The sequence below is a fragment of the Drosophila takahashii genome, chromosome 2R, assembly GCF_030179915.1.
Source record: "Drosophila takahashii strain IR98-3 E-12201 chromosome 2R, DtakHiC1v2, whole genome shotgun sequence".
Classification (NCBI taxonomy): Eukaryota; Metazoa; Arthropoda; class Insecta; order Diptera; family Drosophilidae; genus Drosophila; species Drosophila takahashii.
The window spans coordinates 23,320,443-23,339,782 of NC_091679.1; the positions used below are offsets into that span (position 1 = coordinate 23,320,443).

At 45.0% G+C, this 19,340-nt stretch overlaps 3 protein-coding genes across 6 annotated transcripts; 2 read left to right on the forward strand and 1 right to left on the reverse strand.

Annotated features, from left to right (window-relative positions):
- The first annotated feature begins 15 nt into the window (after positions 1-15).
- On the forward strand, positions 16-5,818 carry Nop17l (Nop17 like). Of its 3 annotated transcripts, none has more exons than XM_017157017.3 (5): positions 16-175; positions 1,559-2,978; positions 3,563-4,595; positions 4,663-4,795; positions 5,619-5,818. In XM_017157017.3, exons 2-5 carry the CDS (start codon positions 1,748-1,750, stop codon positions 5,769-5,771), a joined length of 2,550 nt encoding a protein of 849 aa, XP_017012506.2. In that variant the 5' UTR covers positions 16-175; positions 1,559-1,747; the 3' UTR covers positions 5,772-5,818. The 3 variants fall into 3 exon arrangements, with proteins under 3 accessions (XP_017012506.2, XP_070068607.1, XP_070068608.1); XM_070212506.1 differs by lacking the exon at positions 16-175 and adding an exon at positions 786-928; XM_070212507.1 differs by lacking the exon at positions 16-175 and adding an exon at positions 1,107-1,252.
- A 463-nt stretch (positions 5,819-6,281) lies between these two features.
- PolZ1 (DNA polymerase zeta catalytic subunit) lies at positions 6,282-17,065 on the reverse strand. Of its 2 annotated transcripts, XM_017157015.3 has the most exons (12): positions 16,890-17,065; positions 16,590-16,819; positions 16,287-16,531; positions 15,982-16,229; positions 15,480-15,924; positions 15,296-15,412; positions 14,334-14,756; positions 14,192-14,279; positions 14,037-14,129; positions 11,269-13,977; positions 9,711-10,805; positions 6,282-7,044 (listed from the first exon to the last, which is right to left on the reverse strand). In XM_017157015.3, the coding sequence occupies exons 1-12, from the start codon at positions 17,019-17,021 to the stop codon at positions 6,429-6,431; spliced, it is 6,441 nt and encodes a 2,146-aa protein (XP_017012504.2). In that variant the 5' UTR covers positions 17,022-17,065; the 3' UTR covers positions 6,282-6,428. The 2 variants fall into 2 exon arrangements, with proteins under 2 accessions (XP_017012504.2, XP_070068606.1); XM_070212505.1 differs by lacking the exons at positions 15,982-16,229; positions 16,287-16,531; positions 16,590-16,819; positions 16,890-17,065 and having other exon boundaries at positions 15,476-15,648.
- A 788-nt stretch (positions 17,066-17,853) lies between these two features.
- On the forward strand, positions 17,854-19,182 carry Gapdh1 (Glyceraldehyde 3 phosphate dehydrogenase 1). Its single transcript, XM_017157127.3, has one exon. It carries the CDS (start codon positions 17,937-17,939, stop codon positions 18,933-18,935), a length of 999 nt encoding a protein of 332 aa, XP_017012616.1. The 5' UTR covers positions 17,854-17,936; the 3' UTR covers positions 18,936-19,182.
- Positions 19,183-19,340: the final 158 nt, after the last annotated feature.

The window sequence follows — 19,340 nt, forward strand, 5'->3', positions numbered from 1 at the left end:
TACCAAAGCATTGCACACACACAAGCACGAGCAGCCGGTCCAGCGGAAAAGTTTCTAGAACGTCAAACTCGAACTCCATTACAGAAATCTATTAAAGAGCAGCTGAGTGATTATTTATTATTATAATTATTGCACTGCAGTTGACACAACAAAAGCAATAATATAAACATTACAGGTGAGTGGGGGGTGTGTGTTATTAAGAGTAAACCATAGTTCCAGGGGGTTATAGGACATGTAAGTTGTTGCCCTAGTTGAACCCACAATAGAGATGTCCAATAAATGCAAATACTCTTTAGAGTCTATCTAATAACTATAACTAGGTAATACTATAAAGGTTTTCACCACTACAGCGACCGGTTTGTCCAGAAAATCAATTAGTTTTAGGTCGTATCGATCAAACGAGAGTTTTCCCCCTCCTTTCCACCGCAAACATGTGTTCGGTCACGTAACTGTTATAATTTTCCTCGTTTTCCTCGGAGAGGAGATACACACGCAGTAGGGAATACTATATCTAGACAGTCCCCTATTTACCGCCCACCCAGTACTCAGATGTGTATATCGGTTGACCGTTGGTAAACATTACAATTATTATCACTGTGTATACACATATCTATGTATGTAAAGATATAGTCGTTTATTGTACAATTAGTTGGGTTGCGCCAGAAATCGCATAATGTGTGGGGGCGGAGGAAATGGTCGGGAGGCGGGGGAAGAATCTCGCTAAACAAAAACAATTGGGGGCAAGTGGTTTTTTTCGCGCTTATCAAGAGCCCCTCACTGCGCAGATACCGCTCTCTTGGGCTCTCGAAGCCCCTCCAATATTTGCCGGCGTTTCGGGCGTACCGCTCTCATTCTTATAAACACGCTCGTCGGGAAAGCATCGCTCCCAAAAACACAAACAAAATAAAATAGAATAAAAAACACGTATGTGAGTAAAACGCGTCTCCCTAGAATTTTAGAAACTACGCAGTTCGTTTATTTATTGGCCGACAAATAAAATAGCGCGTGGTCAGTTTATAGTCACTTACATAATGCCCATAATACGAACAATAATACGGCGGATAGCCGGCGATTTTTGGCAACGACCTTACTGCGTCATTGATTTAATATTTATTTGCTTATCGGCCGATTAGAATTTCGTGATATTGGTGTTTGGTTACGAGTTAGTCAGGACCTAGGACAACCGTCGATCTTAGTAGTGAGCTTATCGCTGATTGATTGGAAAGTTTCCACTGACTTTTCACCAGGTTTCGTAAGTGTCAATTAATAGCTTCAAGGGCTTTGTTTACAGGTCGTTTTAAACAAAACGCAAAAAGTATTTAATTTAAAAAAAAATGGTAAAAAATCGTAGGACGAAATGGGTTGATATTATGAGAACACGACACTTAAAAATAAATAAAGATAAAGATAGATTTAAAAAATTCCTTATAAAATTGTTCTAAAATTATTCCAGTCTAACCGTTGTAACTTACGGGTTGTCTAGATCTAATATCAGCTATAACATATATTATTTATGTATTATATCTTAAATCTCATGTGTATTTATTTCTACTTTCAGAATTTTCCAGAACCCAAACGCAATTCCCAAGGAAACGTTGTCAGAAACTAAACAACCCCTAGAAAACAAAAACCAAACAAAAAATTAAAACCTCAAAAGTGATAAGAAAATTGTTAATTGTGTAGTAAAAGTGCCGAGAAGAGACCCGAAGAGATCTCGCCGCGAGTGAAGTGTCCCTTTGAGAGAGCTATGTCCGCATCCGCTGCCGGTTCGCGTAATAAACACTCCAAGTGCCGTGACGATGAGCAGCTCGACATAACCAAGGACGAGTTCAACCGGCTCAAGGAGGCCCTAGGCCGCGAGGACTTCCGCAAGCTGTTCTTGGACTACGTCGAGGAGATCCAGGACCCCGAGAACCGCAAGATCTACGAGGAGGAGATCACCCAGCTGGAGAAGGAGCGCGGCGTGGAGGTGAGGTTCATCCACCCGCAGCCGGGATTCGTGATCAAGACAGCCCTGGATGGCGAGCTCAAGTGCTTCATCAACATCGCCGGCTCGCCGGAGATCGAGAGGCCCACGAACGAGGTGGCCACGGATCCGTCTAATGGCAGCCGTGGACTGAGCTGGTCCATTCCCATGGCCCAGACTTCGTCGCGGAGTGACTGCGATGCGAAGAACAACCACTGCAAGGTGTTCGATGTGGTCTTCCATCCGGATGCCCTGCACCTGGCCAAGCGGAACAAGCAGTTCCGGCAGTGCCTCATCGACACGGCACTGGACGCCATCGAGCGCGAGTACAAGGTCGCCCTGGACCGCGCCAATCTAAAGTTCCCCAAGCTGGATTACAAGGGCACCGCCCGTCCCACTGTGATACGCAAGATGTCCGATAATCCCTCGGCCGAGGAGCAGGAGCCGCATCCCCTGGCGCACATGTTCCCCACAAAGCTACCCTCCGCCGATCAAGCGGAGCCCCGCGTTCTGCCCATGAAGACGAAGCCGACTCCTGTGCCGGAGTTCACGGTGCCGCGGTATTCGATCAAGCACAGCCACGACGTGGACTTGTCCGAGTACACGGACGAGCTGGACGCCAAGCTGCATGTGACCGTTCCTCGCTCGCTTGTCGTCGAGATCGAGCTGCCCCTGCTCCGCTCCACAGCCGAGTGCCAGCTGGATGTCACCGCGAAGTCCGTTTATCTGTTCAGCGAGCGGCAGGGCGCCAAGTATCGTCTGAAACTCGACCTGCCCTTCACCGTGGACGACAAGGCGGGCCGGGCTCGCTTCGACACGGATCTGCGTCGCTTGAGCATCACATTGCCCGTCGTCCGGAAGAGCGGCCAGGAACAGGCCCAGATGCACGACACCCTGCGCCACTTCAGCCGCGAGGACAGCGGCGTGGAGCTGCATTCCAACAGCGAGTCGCCTGTGGAGGAGGACCCCGATGGCGAACTCAGCGATTCCAAGGCGGATATCTCCGAGACTGGTAAGTGGATGAAAGTGCAATGCAATTGATTTAATTATACCCGTTAGTCGTAGAGTCAAAGGTAGAAGGAAGCGTTTTCGACCCTATAAAGTATATATATTCTTGATTTAGCCATGTCTATCTGTCCGTATGAACGCTGAGATCTCGGAAACTACAAAAGCTAGAAGGTTGAGATTTCCCACACATATTCTTGGGCTTCCTACGCAGCGCAAGTTTATTTCAGCTGTGCGCCACGCCCCATCAAACGCCCACAATCGCCCACTAACGATTTTAAAATGTTTAAAGATTTCCAAGAAGTATAAATGCAATTTGGTTGTGCATATTTATACCTATCGAAATGTAGAAGACATTTTTCAAATAGAACCATTCATTAAGAAGTTATGCGCAATCAAAATTGTATATATCCATCTCCCTCGCACTCCCTTTAGCTGAGTGACTATTAGATAGTCGGGACACCCACCATTGTTATATATTTTAATTTATTCAGTATTAGCTTTTATGTTAGCTGTTTAATTTGAAGTACCATTGATTTGATTTTTCCTATAAATTTCTTTAATCTATATTCCATTTGTGTTCTCCCCCAGCCACGCCCACTGCCACGCCTGTGCGCAACGCAAACAGCCCGTTCCTTAAGAGCTCCGTTCACTACCAACTGCCCAACAAGTTTGACTGCAACGTGCTGGACAATGTGATGGCCTTTGTGCTCCACGTGCCCAACGTACAGCCGGACTCCATTGAGCAGCTGAGAGAGCAGCGGAGCCTGCATCTGCAGTTTGCCACCATCGGCAGTGGCTACTATCCCACCCACTATGCTTTTTATGTCGAGCTGCCGGCGGAGGACGAAGATTCCGCCATCGAGAGCGTGGAGGTAGAGGCCTGGGACAACAATGTGGTGCTCAAGCTGTGCCTGAGCTCGCAGAGCGAGACTCCGGCCAGCTATCTGGCCGGACTGGAGGCCACGGATCTCAAGGAGTATCCAGTCCATGGGCAGTACAATGTTCGGAGCAAGGTGAGAGCTGATACAAAGAAGGAGATTTCACCGCTGGACGTTAAGTTCGAGCACAACCAGGAAGGTCAGGCCTTGAAGGTTACTATACGCCCGGGGACAAAGGAAGAAGCGGAGGAGGAGGAGCAAGAGGATGAAGAGCACCAGGATCACGAGCAGCAGCAACAGCAGCAGGCTCAGAACAAGAAGCCTGGCAAAAAGCAACGCAAGCGGAACAAGAAGGAGCGCTCCTTCTCCGAGTCGGCTTGCGAGGATATGCTCGTCCAAGATTCCTTGGCTGGAAATCCCGAACCCCAGCCAAAGACGACATTTAAGCTGCCCGCGCAGCGTAAGCAACGCAGCTACTCGGAGTGCAACGACAGCACCGGTGGCTCCCATCGCGGCATCCTCAAGCGATTCAGCCGATATGGACCAAGACCCTCGATATCGGACAGCTGCTCCTCAATCGACGACTGCTCATCGTATTCGTGCTCTGTGGATGCTTCGGGAACTTCGCTGTTCTCGCACTCGTTTGGAGGTATTCCCGAGGAAGATCGGTCTGATGCCGGGCTCTCGGAGAGCTGCAAGAAGACTGTTAGGTTTAATGATCACATCATGAAGCAAGTGTTCCGGTGAGTGCCAGCTAGAACCCCTGCAAATTGCCAGCAATCTAATAATTTACCCAATCCAATCCCTCAGACTCGACTCGAGCATCCTGGGTCAGCGGAAGAAGAACCAGAAGCGACGCGATCTCAAGCTGCGGGCTCAGCAGCGTCGCCTCAGCGAAGGTGATTCCGTTGATTACGAGGAGACCCGTGGCACTGCCCTCAAGGTGAGATCTAGATCTCTAGATTGGACTGCTTTCGTTAATTGAGCGAATATCCCGGCTGGTTAGGAGGCTGTTAGGTTGTTAGCTTGTTAATTGAATTAGTTGCCATCAGCGAAATCGGGCAGTTTGGCTTGATTTGCCTCACTCCAGACATAAATATTGATCAGCTCTTTGTTTAAGGTATTGTATTACACGTGTGCGAAAGTTAAATAGAACTGGAGTGGGGCCCTATTTATAGCTGGAATGCTGCGAAAATTAATTGAAGTATGTTAATTGATATGCAGCTGAATAGAAGTCGCACGGGAATGGAAAATTTGTGCATTTGTAGACAGCAACTGTTTGAAGAAGGCTTAAATATAGGGGGTTTTGTTTAGCGCTATTATATTACATTGGTGCGAAATGGAAATGGTTTTTGTTGAGGTAATTGATATGCAGCCGGCATAAACGGTTCAGCTCATGTGCAAATAAATTATTTATAACAAAATGTAAATGTAAAATGGCATGTGCTTGGAATCTTTATATTTAATAAGGAAAAGCATTTTTTATTTGTTGTAAAGAGGGTTGAAGGGATAAGCCATTAAAATAATAATAATGTAAATTCAAATAATAAATAGAAATGTATCTAATTCGACACCTTGAAAAAGCCCAAATTAAGCTCAAAATGTAAATCCACAATTATAAAATAAAAATGTATCTAATTCGACACCTCAGACGAGCTGAAGGCCTTAGCTGCTAGTGCTCTTAATCTTAGTTAGCTTATAGTCTTAACTTTAAGTTTGCTTTATATAAATAAATAAATAAATAATAATGTCTTCTTTTTTTCCAGCAACAAGGAAACCCATCAAGAAATGCCAACAAGCCCAAGGGCGAGTCCTTACTGCACGACAGCGGGCTGGATCTCACTGGAGCAGCAGGTGCCCACAGGAGCAACAACGATTCGGATGCCAAGAACGCCATGATGTTTGAAATGGATGATTAGGATGATGTTATTTAAACCATAAATATATTCATATTTTTTGAGTGTTTTAGAGGCATGTTTTCAACAATTTTAAATGCTACTTATATACATTAACTAATGCTACGTTTTTTTAAAATATTTATACTGTAATTTGTTTTGTATCCAAGCAAATTGCTCAATTGGAAATATATACGAAAATTGTATTTAGGCAACAAGAATCAGGGCTAAATCAGAAATCAAAATATTCATTACATCATGTATTAAATGTTATCTAATTCGGTTAATCATTGAAACTGTTGAACGAAAAATGAAATCCTAAGCTGAACTGAAAAAACTATTATTATAAAATAAAAATATGCATGTTCATTCATTATGCGAAACCCAGTTGATGTCTTAGAAGTTTGCAAACTATAAGTTTTAAGTAAACATTACAACATTCATTTATTGGCTGCATGCTCATGGCTCACAAAACAATCACAACACGATAAACCTAAACAATATCAATAGTTAACAATTCCTCTAGTATTACACACTTAACTGAATCACCCAAATGCATAAGTAGTGTATAAGCTATATGTTTAGAAACACTGGCTGAAGCAATGAATGTAATTTTAACTTTTGTAAGCGAGCTGAAAGTTAAAATATACAAATATGAAAGAGAAATTCTGTGTACTGGCTTTAGAAGTGGTCTGCCAACAGCTTGTGAAAGTGTTCGATTTGCTGGAGCTCACGCCGCTTTCCCTCCAGGACATAGAGTACTGGGCAGTCGAGAGAATCGCACTGGAGGCTACCCAGTCGTCCGCAGCAGGCCTGGCAGATCTGCCGTGTTAGCTGGTAGCCCCTCTCCAAACGCGCTGTCTTGTCTGCGAGCACAACTACACATTTGGAGGCGTTCTTCAGGCAATCTTGGCAGATGCCTGCCTTGGTTTGGCGACCACAGTCAATCACACAGCTGGTCGTGGAAAAATACTGGGAGATGGTGGACTTGGCGCCTCGGGCACCGGCCAACTCGTTGGCGGTTCCCACGGCTGGCGTCATGAGCAACTTCCTTGGCAGGCTGGCAAACCAGTCGTGGACATTTGCTCCGATGAGCAGCAGGCAGCGATTTAGCGGCGGAATAATCGCCTTGGTGATGTAGTAGATGGCGTTGATCTTGTGACCCTCGTTGGCCAGGATGTCGTGTGGGCTGCGTACCAGGCGGATGAGCTGCATGCCCGGCGGCCCGTTGACTATGATAAAGGGCACGCGCTCACCGCGACGGGGCACATGACGTGGATCCTTCTGCATCCATTTTCTGAAATGTAAATGTTAAAATGACTCGAATCGATTAATGGGCGGGGTTCGGAAAATAACACGGGAAACTTGTGTTATTAACATGTTAATTGTCAAAGTGTTAGGTTGAAAAAAAATTATTAACATGTGCGTAAAAAATTGTAGCTTACATATGTTAGAAACATAAATAACACACACAGTTTATTTGTGTTATTTACACGACGTATTTTTTACACGTGGTTTTAACACAATGAGTTTTTGACATTAAAACGTCAGAAATATATGCTTTGAAACGGTGAAAAATTACAATTAAGATATCCTGGTCTTGTATTGATTCTTCATTTTCCCTTCGATTCGTTTATGTCCATAAAATGTAATTTTCATTTGTGTTAGAAACACAGTGTGTAAAAAACCCGTTGTGTTAATAACACATTGTGTAAAAAACACAAGTGTGCTGTGTGTGCTAACAATTACACTATGCAGCATCAAAAATTAACCTCGATGAATGCTATATTTTTGGATTCGTTAAGAATTCCCAAGTTAAACTGCGTTTTCCTAAAAGTTCCCCGACGCACACTGGGCCAGCCGATCAGATTTTTGGCCAAAAATACGTTTTTCTTTTTTAAGAAAATGACCAAATTGAGTTTGGGATCCTTTTTATAATACATTAAACTAATTTATGCCAAAGTTTCAAAGAATTCGGGCAAGTAGTTTTCTTTTACCATATTTTCAAAGTGAAAAATTCATAAAATATTGATGGAAATGAAAAAAAATTTAGAAGTCAAAGATGCTGATGTTGCTGTTCGACTTCTTTCCGAAACTTGCAAAAGGGATTATTTTTAACAAGTAAAAAATATAATATAGCTCGTATGTCTTACTTGTTTGCTAAAATAAATGTAATTGTTAATTTTTACGCTTTTTTTCAGCCAATGAGTACTTTGCTTTTCGAGTGCCTTCGAGTGCCATCCCCAAATTAGTTCATTCCTTCAAAAAAAAATTCGTTGATCAATTTACTAAAAGCGTAGCCCACCGACTCGATGCGGTTTTGCCTTAGTTTTCGGTAATTTAAGTTTTAGTTGAAGGCTTAACTCGAAGTCGAGCTATTTTGAAGAGCTTAGCTAAGAGAGCCCAAGAGTATGCCATACTTTATTTCTTCAGGTTTTGGTGAACATTTTGCGCTCAAAAATTTGATTTTAGTGTGACTAACATCTAAAATCTACTTTTTACGTACACTAATCGATTATGGTATTTTCCAAACCTATATCTATCTATTTAATCAGGACTATGCGTATAAAAATGTAGCATACTTTTGTGATGACTTCAGAATATGTCAAATTAACATTAAACAAATCAAAAAACAATATTTTTAAACAATTTTTTTTACATAATTTGATTATATAAAACTTAAAAGGTAACAAGAACAAAAAAATAGAAATTTTTTTTAAATCGATTGTTTGATAAACGTAGATGTGGGAGCCTCCGAAAGTTGCACTTTTTAACGGTTCATAAATCTTAAATGACATAATATTTTTTAGTGATGTTAATTTTTTTTAGTTTGTTTTATCTCATACTTTATTGTTTTCGAAAATGGAAGAAGTGCGTCTTCTAGTTATTTTTTTAAAAATAAAAAACCGAAAAGTACGTAAAATTTTCCGACTTTGGTCTGGATTATCTATATCATATAAAATTCCAAGAAATTTTACTTTTAGTTCGTTGGAAAGTTCAATCTTTTAAGAAAAAAACGCAAAAAACTGCATCCTTCTAACTGTCCTAGGAAAGAAATTACATATTTTTGGCCAAAAAATTAACTTTCTGGCCCAGTGTGCGACGCAAGGATTCTTAGCAAAAGGACCTCAAAGTTCGAAAAATGCTGAAATTGACCAACTTTGCGGAGTTCTCAGAGGCAAATGGATGCATGGCTTGATTCGAAGTTAAAGTTTTTTAAAAGATACACGCTTTATATTTCAAACCCCATACATAAAATAATTTTAGGATTTTTTTTAAGGCAGAAATAAATTCCAAAAAACATAGTCAAAAAACTGAAAAACATACAGCTGCGGTCAAAATAGTAGAAGTGTTGCCGCCTTGTGTTTTTAAAAGTTTGATGTTGTAATTTTTTTTTATCCAATTAGTCTAATAGTGAAAATATAATCAATACAATATTACCAGGAAAATATCAATTACAACAACAAACTTTTAAATACACAGGGCGGCAACGCTACTACCATTTTGACCGCAGCTGTATACTTTTATGTTTTTTGACTATGTTTTCTAGAATTTGTTTCTGCCTTAAAAAAAATCTTAAAATTTTTTTAATAATATAGGGTTTAAAAGATAAAGGGTGTATCTTTTAAAAAACTTTAACATCGAATCAAACCATGCATCCATTTGCCTCTAAGAGCTCCGCAAAGTTGGCCAATTTCAGCATTTTTCGAACTTTGAGGTCCTTTTGCTAAGAATCCTTGCGTCGGGGAACTTTTTGGAAAACGCAGTTTAACTTGGGAATTCGTAACGAATCCAAAAATATAGCATCCATCGAGGTAAATTTAAAAAGCACTAAAAATGCTGCACAGTGTTATTTTTCAAGTTTTTACACTTTTGTTTTTGACACACTGTAAAATAAAATTTTACTTGTTTTTAACATGTGTGTTAAATTCCGAACCCTGTTTATGGGTGACTTGAACTTGCCGTGTGAGTGCCAGTGCTGGCACACAGGCCGTGGGTTTGTAGCCGTTAAGACCCCTGAATTCTTTGGCGAAAATCAGGTCCTGCAAATTGGCCCTGCCCGACAGCAGCTTCGTGAACTGCCGACACACGTACTCCTTTATCTTGCTGACGTCTTGCGTCTCGAACAAGAGTCGCAGAACCTTTTCCAGCATCTTGGCCACCGCAGGACAGCCATCGCGCCGCACCGTCTCAATTCCCTTGGCCTCGTAAACGGGCTGCGCCTGATCGGCAGTCTCGTACATGTAGCCCACGTAGCGCTTCTTCGTCTGCAGCAGGCAGGGCTGGTAGACCTTCTCCAGCTTCAGCTTCACTGGCTGCGGATTCATCTCGGTGACGGCCTGAGCAATCTCCTCCCCGATCCGAAAGGCTTCAGCTCGGTTTCTGCCCGGGACGAGAACGAACATAGAGTCCGTATCGCCGTAGACGACACGCACCTTCCACTCGTCATTGGCCTCCACCAGCTTAATGGCCCGTTCCAGAGTTTCCCTGCCCTTGGACACAACCGAGTCACCCACTTCCACCGCCGGCATCCGGCCACTAAAGTTGGCCGCAGTGTAGCCGTAGGTGACGTTGGCCATCAGCTTGAGGCCCAACTGTCTGGAGTGAAGAATCCGTTGGAGGGCGGAGCTATCCTTGTGCAGCTTCATCGACTGCTTGACCATTTGGCGCGTATCCAGGATCTCGGTAAGCATGCGCGGCAGGATGCCCTCGCGCACCTCACGCTTCACAAAGACCACGCCGCAGGGCGAAACTGTGACCAGGTCGTGCTCCAGCAGCTTCTGCAGCATCTGGCGGGAGACGCGCAGCTGCGAGGCTCCGAACTCAAAGGTCGAACTACCTCCCAGGTGCTCCACTCTGCCCAGGCATGTGGAGAAGCAGTAGTTGTAGGCAATGATCATGCTGGGGTACAAGCTCTGAAAGTCGAGCACGATCAGGGGATCGGCATAGAAGCGCGACTGCGGCTCCATGATGAGCGCCAGGTACTCGGGCGCCCGCATATGAGCCCGAGCCTGGACGCTGGGCGAGAGGGGCACCAGGTTCTTTGGCTTGGCGATTCTGAACAGACGAAAGGATCAGAAAACAAGAGAAAACGCTATAGTCGGGTTGGTGTCCCGACTATCAAATACCCGTCACTCGGCTAAAGGGAGTGCGAGGGAGATGGATATATAAAAAATTTAGATTGCGCATAACTTTTTAATGAATGGTACAATTTGAAAAATGTCTTCTACATTTCGATGGGAATAAATATACACAACAAAATTGCATTTATACTTTTCGGAAATCTTTAAAGGTGTGGGCCCCAACACATTTTAAAGTCGGTAGTGGGCGATTGAGGGCGTTAGAGGGGGCGTGGCGATTGGCTGAAATAAATTTGCGCTGCGTTGGAAACCCATGAATATCTCAGCGTTCATACGGACAGACAGACGGACATGGCTATATCGACTCGACTAGTGATCACGAATACAACGAGTAACGGGTATTACAATACTATACGGTTTCACAAAAGGGGCTCACTTACCTCAGCATCATGCTCTCCACGCGAAACTGGGAGCCGCGCGACAACACTTCGTAGAACTGGATGCCAATGAGCTTGGCCATTTCGCTGGTCCGGCCCAGCAAGTCCAATTGATCCAGCAGGGCTAAGGTGCCGCGGACCCGCTCTAAGTAATACTCCATTACTATCCAGCGTGTGCAGGGCGAGGCAAACCATTCGCTGAGCGACTTGGCAGAGTGCCAAGGACATCTCTTATGCAGGATGTGGTACATCACGTTCTCGAAGGTGTACGACGTCAAGGCGATCTCAGAGCGCATGAGACGCCACACGTCGAGCAGAATTCGGCCGCACAGCTTCATTTCCACATCCAGGTCGGTGAACTGCTCCCGATCCTCGTCCACAAAGTCCCGCACTTTCTGCGTTGGCACTCGGGACAGCAGGGGAGCGATGTTAAAGCACAGGTGTTTAGCCCGATCGATAACGAAGCCCCAGGAGGACATCTCGATCTCATAGCCGGCATAAATGTCCGCATCCCAACGTCCACACAAGGCTAGCAATGCCTCAAACGCCTCCGCCTCACTCGCCACCACTTTCACTTCAATATCCCGATCTAGACCATGAATAAAGCCTTCACTTAGCAAATCCTGCGTGTTATTGACCATAATATAGCCGCAGGCTTTGCTAGGAAGATTTTCATCCGGCAAACTGTGCTCGATGGCGTAAAACAGACAGCGAATCTCGTCGTGCATCGGATCTGGCTGAAGGTCACCGCGTGTGGACACAAATACCTCTAAAGTTATAATGGTCAGGTGGTTGCAATCGATGTCCGCCTTGGCCTGCTGCAGGTTCTCCAAATTAACCTTAAACCCGAACGTATTGTCCAATGTGGCGTGACTGAGTCCGAAGCTGAGATCGTGCTGGTTCTGCTGGCTACTGGCTTCTAGTTGACGTAGAAAAGAACTCCGATCGAGCACGGCTTGGGCAGCGCTACTGGAGACGCTCTGTTCGCTGGATTGCGAGCTGGCTTGTTCCTCACCCTCGACATCCTTAAAGTTCAACTTGGTTCCCCGCTTAAGGAGGTTCCTTGCCGACTCTTTAGCTTTGCTACTAATTGGGGTTGCCTTGGCCTGTGACAAGGGTGTGAGGCTTAGGCTGCACTCCAAATCCTCACCGCCATCTTCATCGCCACTCGCACCGCCGCCTTCCTCAGCCTGCAGCATCATGGTGATCTTCTGGCGTTTGATCTTGATGGGGCTGTCTATGTCATCGCCAGATTTCATAGGTTCCTTGCGCTGGCGGAGCAGTTCCTTGGCCTTTAGCCAGATCTTGGCATCTTGCCAGGTAGGTGCAAGCTGTGCTGGTTCGATTGCTACCCTTTGCTTGCTGCTAAAGTACTCCCGCATGCCTTGTTCACCCCTATGTCGCTGCAACATGGCTGGGCCACCGATGGCCACCAGTCGCTGACGCCGCCAGGATGCCAACCCACGATCGTTGCCCAAGACGCTCTGGAAGGGCTCACAGTCATTGAGCTTGTTCCCCGGTATGTGAAGCACCAGGAAGCCCACCTCCGTGACCTTGCTCACATCTGAGGGATTGCTATAGAAAGGCTTCTGGAACTCGTATTCGGGTATGTCCATCTTGCGGCAACCGCGGACCACTTCATCGTAGGATGGAGGAAGTTCCAACGGAGTAATCACAAAGGAGTTGGGATTGGTACTGGCAGGAACAGGCTGAGGAGAATCCGGGGTGGTCAGGGGACTATCTAGCAGGTCACTAAAAACTGACGGACTGTTCACAATCAGCGAGTTATCGTAGAAACTTCTCATTAGCTCTGGTGTGCGGCTTTCATTGCTTTTGGGACTCAACTGGGGAGTGGTCTGAACCTCAGCTGGTGCTTTGCTAGAACTGGGAGTTAGCTGCTTAGTTAGTAACTCCGATCGAAAGCTTCTTCGCAAGCGCCTCAAGTTGGGTGTTTTACGCAGTTTGGTCACCATATTATCACTTTCGGTGTCTGAAACAATGGCCTCATCTTCGCTTGCAGCAAAATGGTTTCTTTCACTAGGACTTGCTGGGTTTCCCGGAGATATAGCAGCTGGTTCTTTCGGGATTAATTCATTTTGAAGATTTTCAGCATTCTTTTCTGGAGTTTCTGGCTTTGAAACGGAACACTCCGTTGAACTGGAATTATTAATATAATTTTCATTAATTTTAGATCCTGTTTTAGGATCTTTAGTTTTTGCCTTGGTAATCTTCTGCTCTTGTGTGGTTTCAACAGTTTTATTCGTATTTGTTTCTATACTTTTTACGGGACTTTCTGATGCAGGGTTACTTTCAAGTCTGGGTTTCTTCAGAATTTTACTCCGACTAGAAGTGCTGGCTCGGGGCTTTGCTATTTCTGTTTCACTAAATAACTCCTCGGGATTTTTAGAATTTTCCTGATGACGGGCACTTCGCGGTTTCAAGTTATCCAAAACACTGCTCTCTGACTTGCGTGGTTTTTCCTTGCTTGATTTTGCTTCTTTACATTCATCCATGCCTTGCGTATCCTTTTCTTGATGTCGAGTACTCCTTCGTGGCTTCTTTATCTCTTTCTCTAGCGGTATTTCCTCGCCATCTGCTGTTTCGAACATGTCGGAAAAGCTGGGATTCCTATCCCGCGGAGTCAGTGAGCAAATAACGTGTGTTTTGTCCAAATTGCGAGTTGATCGCCTGGTACTCCGTAGAGGAGTACAACTATCGAGAAAAAAGTCTATTAACTTTCAAGTACAATATAAGAGTGTCAGTAGTCTTACTCGTTTTTCAATTGAACGAAACTGTTTGATTCCTCAACACTCTTACGTCGTAATTCCGTCATAGCCAGTTTCTTTCGAAGCGAGATTTCTGGCCTACAAGCAAAATTCAGATAAAAAATCATAAAATACGATTTAATCATGATCCCTTAAATTACCGAGGTATTCCCGGAGTTCCTGTTTCTCGATCAAGCTGCAAACTGAGACGGGGATTTAGAGCTCTTCGTGTGCTTTCTTCATTGTTCTCTGGAATCGATTAAAATTATATAAAGTCCATCAGTTTTCCTTTTTTCTACCCACTATTTGATGAACCGCTTCCAATAGTCAACGCCAGTGGGGCATATTTCTTGGCCGCACTGGTTTTTGGAGTGCGGGGCGATTTTGTGAGGTTTGTCTGGCTTTTTGGAGTGGTGGGTGCCCTCGGAGGACTCGCCTTTGGCTTGGAGCTGGACACTTTTTTCGGAGTCAGCGGTAAGCCATCATCAGCGCCATCGACTTGCGGCAGTTTAGTTAATGCTTCCAATTTTTCGTATTTGGCGGGATCCGGCTGGCTTTGAGTTAGCTTAAGTAACAGCTCATCGACATCGTCAAGGACGGTGGAGTAGTCGTGGCGGGTTTCCTGGTCCGCATCCTCGTCGGAGTCACAATCCGCGTCGAAAAGAGCATGCGAGCCTACAGCAGCGGCTGCTGTCTCCTTGTCTAATAGCTCAGGCGTCAGATCATCTGAAAGAACACATGTTTATAATTTAATCTCAAAAACTTATGTTATTCAGAAGCAGGGTTTGGAATTTAACACACATGTTAAAAACAGGTAAAATTATATTTTACAGTGTGAACAAAGTTTTTGACATGTGTCAAAAACAAAAGTGTTAAAATGTGAAACATAATTGTTAACACACACAGCTCACTTGAGTTTTTACACAATGTGTTATTAGCACGACGTGTTTTTTACGCACTGTGTTTCTAACACAAATGAAAATTACATTTTATGGACATTAACGAATCGAAGGGAAAATAAGGAATCAATACAAGACCAGGATATCTTAATTGTTATTTTTAACCATTTCAAAGCATTTATTTCTGACTTTTTAATGTCAAAAACTCATTGTGTTAAAAATATGTTTCTAACATATGTAAGCTAAAATTTTTTACACAAATGTCAATAACTTTTTTTGAACTTAACAATTTGACATTTAACATGTTAAAAACACAAGTTTTTTACAGAGTGTGTTATTTTCCGAACCCCGTTCAGAAGCACTTACAGTTTTTGTGCTGCGACAAAGGAGCCAATGAGCTGTCCAGGTCCACATGAGATTCATTATCATTCTGCTCCTCCAGCTCCTGCAAAGCGTCCAAAAGTTCCAAGTCCTCCTCCCTCACTGCAGGAAAGGAAAAATAGTTACATGTGCAAAAATAAAGTTTTGTCTTTGGCAACCGTTTACCCACAGGTGGCATCGTGAGGCATCGCTCCATGTGGCTGGGTGAGACTCAGGATAAGCTCCTCGTCCACCAGTGTGTCGTCCATGTAATCAGACTCATTTTTTGGGGTTGATAGGCTGACATTGTTGCCATTACCGCAGGTTACATGGTTTTGTATGAAGGAAGCGTTAACCAGAAGCTGCTGCTGATCCTGTGAGCATTCCTCAGGATAAACGGCGTTGGCCAGAAGTTTTTGCAAGTTAAATGTGCGCCTCTGCTCCCTGCTGCCTGGAAGAGTGGTCTGCATGGTGGCATTGGCCAGGGTTGTCTGATCCGACAGCGTCTGCTCGGAGATTGTGGACTGCTCCAGTGTCATGAGCTTGCTTTCCAGAGCGGTGCGGTAGAAAACATCGCTCTCGGCGACTTCTACTTGGTGGCGCTCTTGCGTTGGCGGCAATTGCAAAACCGGCACCTAGGATTGAAACAAAGCTGTATGATTTATGAAAACAAACAAGGAGAGAGGGAGTACCGCTTGGACTTTCTCCTCATCGCCAGCGGCAGTGTGTTTTTCGACTAGTTTCTGGCGGCGCAGGTTCTCATCGTTCCAGATCGCCTCGATGCCCGGATTCGTGTGACTGCCTTTGCTCTTGGCCACCAGCTGGAAGCGATTCAATATGAAATTGGAGCTGACATCCACCTCCAAGGCACTGCAGGCCACCTTCTTCACGCTTATGGTGTCGAGCAGCTGGGCGGGCTTGACATTTGCATAGGGTATCACTAAATAATTTATTAAGTTAGATTGGAATTTTAAGGAGGATGTGCCAGCCAACTTGCCTTCATCCTCGTGGCTGCGCCGGAACTTGAGCACCTCCAGCGGCACATGCACGTAGCTCATCCCGTACAGATTGTAATCGATCATGAACTGCAGGATGTATGGCACATGCGACTCGTGCGGGCTGAAATTCTTGCTCAGAATGGCGCCGCTCTGGAGGAGATTGGCGGCGCGGCGTACGAAGCGGGGATTGAACATGTAGATCTTCAGGAACTGGTGCTCCACGCGATGGTAGCCATAGAAGGGTCTGCAAGGAAGACTTTGCTGGAGATTCACTTCGAGCAGGCGAACAGTGGAGAACTCACATGCCCTTGACCAGTTGGACTTTGAACACATGCTGGGCACTGGAGCTGCCCTGGCCCAGGGATATATTGATGGCCTTGTCCAGGTGCATCGCTATCTGCAGAATCCCGCGCTCCAGGGACTCAAAGTCCTTCTTGTCGTACGGAATGTAGAAGTAGGGGAACACGCCGTGCACATGCATGCAGGTCTTCTGGCCACTGGAGTTGCCACCGAAAACCCTAATCACTGGAACCTGTTTTGGTATGGATCGGAGTCAGATTTATCCCAGTTTACCAACGATGGTGAAATCAAATGGTGCTCACCCGCTTGATCTCCTTGCCGCGCAGCTCGGAGTAGCAGGGATCCAAGCCGAACTGCGGCTTCTCCATGTAGAAGTCCGCGATGACCAGGCGCACCGAGTAGACACCATCGATTCCCTCCGATGCAGCTGCCATTCCGCAGGCACATTTAAAAATTAAACTATTTCTTCGCGGAAACCGGCGTAAACAAACTAAACAGAGTGACCATACAGGTTACGCAGAACATCGATGACGAAAGCGATAAATCGATTAATAATTATCAAATTCAAACGACAAGTAATTGATTAGAATATTAAAATGAAATTATTTTTTTAGATTTTAAAAATAACACGTGTTGATATGAAATACAGAAAATCATTGTGAGTAGAGCCCAAAAAATTAAAATTTAAATAATTTGTACACAAAAATGGTAAAAAAAAAATTCACTTAATTACGTTTAGAAGAAACAAACAAATATGAAATAAATTCATATTGCAGTTGAAGTTTTCAAATGCTTTTGTATTTTCAAAGTAGTGTTAATGACTAATGAATTAAAAAGGTTCATTATTTTTTTGGAGGTACCATATCATTAGTTAGTTTTTTCCTATATTTATTGTAAATACTATTCAGAATATATATATCCTAAATCATGCCTATAATTATTATTTATAAAAAAGAAAGTCCTCAAACAAACTTTATTTTCACAACAAATTACCAAATTACTTTTAATTACTTTCCTACAATATCTTCCAAAAGACTTTAGTTATATTTGTTTTTTTTTCAAAATCCGATTTTAATCGATGTTTTTCAGACGAAATATAATTATTCTAGGAGTGTGACCTTCGCAGCGCTTTGGCAAAATACTTATACACCCCACCCCCACCACACACTCATACTTTGCGAAAAAAGCTCCAGAAAAAGTCGCAGTCGTAATAAAAACGTAACGAAACAACGTGAAGTGCAAAAACGTAACGAAAGAACGTGAACGAAATTTCCTCCGGCAAACACTCGTAATACCCGAGCTGAGCTGAACGAGAGGAAAAGTGAAAAGAAGGCAGATTTGATTTAACCATGTCGAAGATCGGAATTAACGGATTTGGCCGCATCGGCCGTCTGGTGCTGCGTGCCGCCATCGATAAGGGCGCCAATGTGGTGGCCGTCAACGATCCCTTCATCGATGTCAACTACATGGTCTATCTGTTCAAATTCGACTCGACTCACGGTCGTTTCAAGGGCACCGTGGTCGCCGAGGGCGGTTTCTTGGTGGTGAACGGCCAGAAGATTACCGTCTTCAGCGAACGCGACCCGGCCAACATCAACTGGGCCAGCGCCGGTGCTGAGTATGTGGTCGAGTCGACCGGAGTCTTCACCACCATCGACAAGGCGTCCACCCACTTGAAGGGCGGCGCCAAGAAGGTTATCATTTCGGCCCCCTCCGCCGATGCGCCCATGTTCGTGTGCGGCGTCAACCTGGACGCCTACAGCCCCGACATGAAGGTGGTCTCCAACGCCTCGTGCACCACCAACTGCCTGGCCCCCCTGGCCAAGGTCATCAATGACAACTTCGAGATCGTCGAGGGTCTGATGACCACGGTGCATGCCACCACTGCCACCCAGAAGACCGTCGACGGTCCCTCCGGCAAGCTGTGGCGCGACGGACGTGGCGCCGCCCAGAACATCATCCCGGCTGCCACCGGTGCCGCCAAGGCTGTGGGCAAGGTCATCCCGGCCCTCAACGGCAAGCTGACCGGCATGGCCTTCCGCGTGCCCACGCCCAATGTCTCCGTGGTGGATCTCACCGTCCGCCTGGGCAAGGGAGCCAGCTACGACGAGATCAAGGCCAAGGTCGAGGAGGCCTCCAAGGGTCCGCTGAAGGGAATCCTGGGCTACACCGACGAGGAGGTCGTTTCCACCGACTTCCTCAGCGACACCCACTCGTCGGTGTTCGACGCCAAGGCTGGCATTTCGCTGAACGACAAGTTCGTCAAGCTCATCTCGTGGTACGACAACGAGTTCGGCTACTCCAACCGCGTCATCGACCTGATCAAGTATATGCAGACCAAGGATTAAGTACAAACCACCCGGGGCATACTCAAGTTGGTCGGGCATCACTGTTGTATAACCCCTAATGGCGCCCCGGTAGTTCAGCCCTATGCACAATTAAATATGCTTTTTCGGTTGGCTCCCAAAAGTTACCACTCTAATACAAATATCCATAGCTACGCAAATATATTTATTGTTGTTGAATAAAGTATCGCTCTGTTACTGTATTTAAAAGCCAGCCATTTAAATAATAAATTCTTGTGCATAGATGAAATTGGCTTGTGTAAGCTCAAGGTCGTGGGAAGGTTGCATCAGGGCATCGCCGTGAGGACTTGCAAAGATACATTTACATAAATGAGTATGTATTTGTATGTATTTGTCGTTTGGGAGCCACAGCCACCCCAAAACTCAACCGGGTGATATAAGTATAGG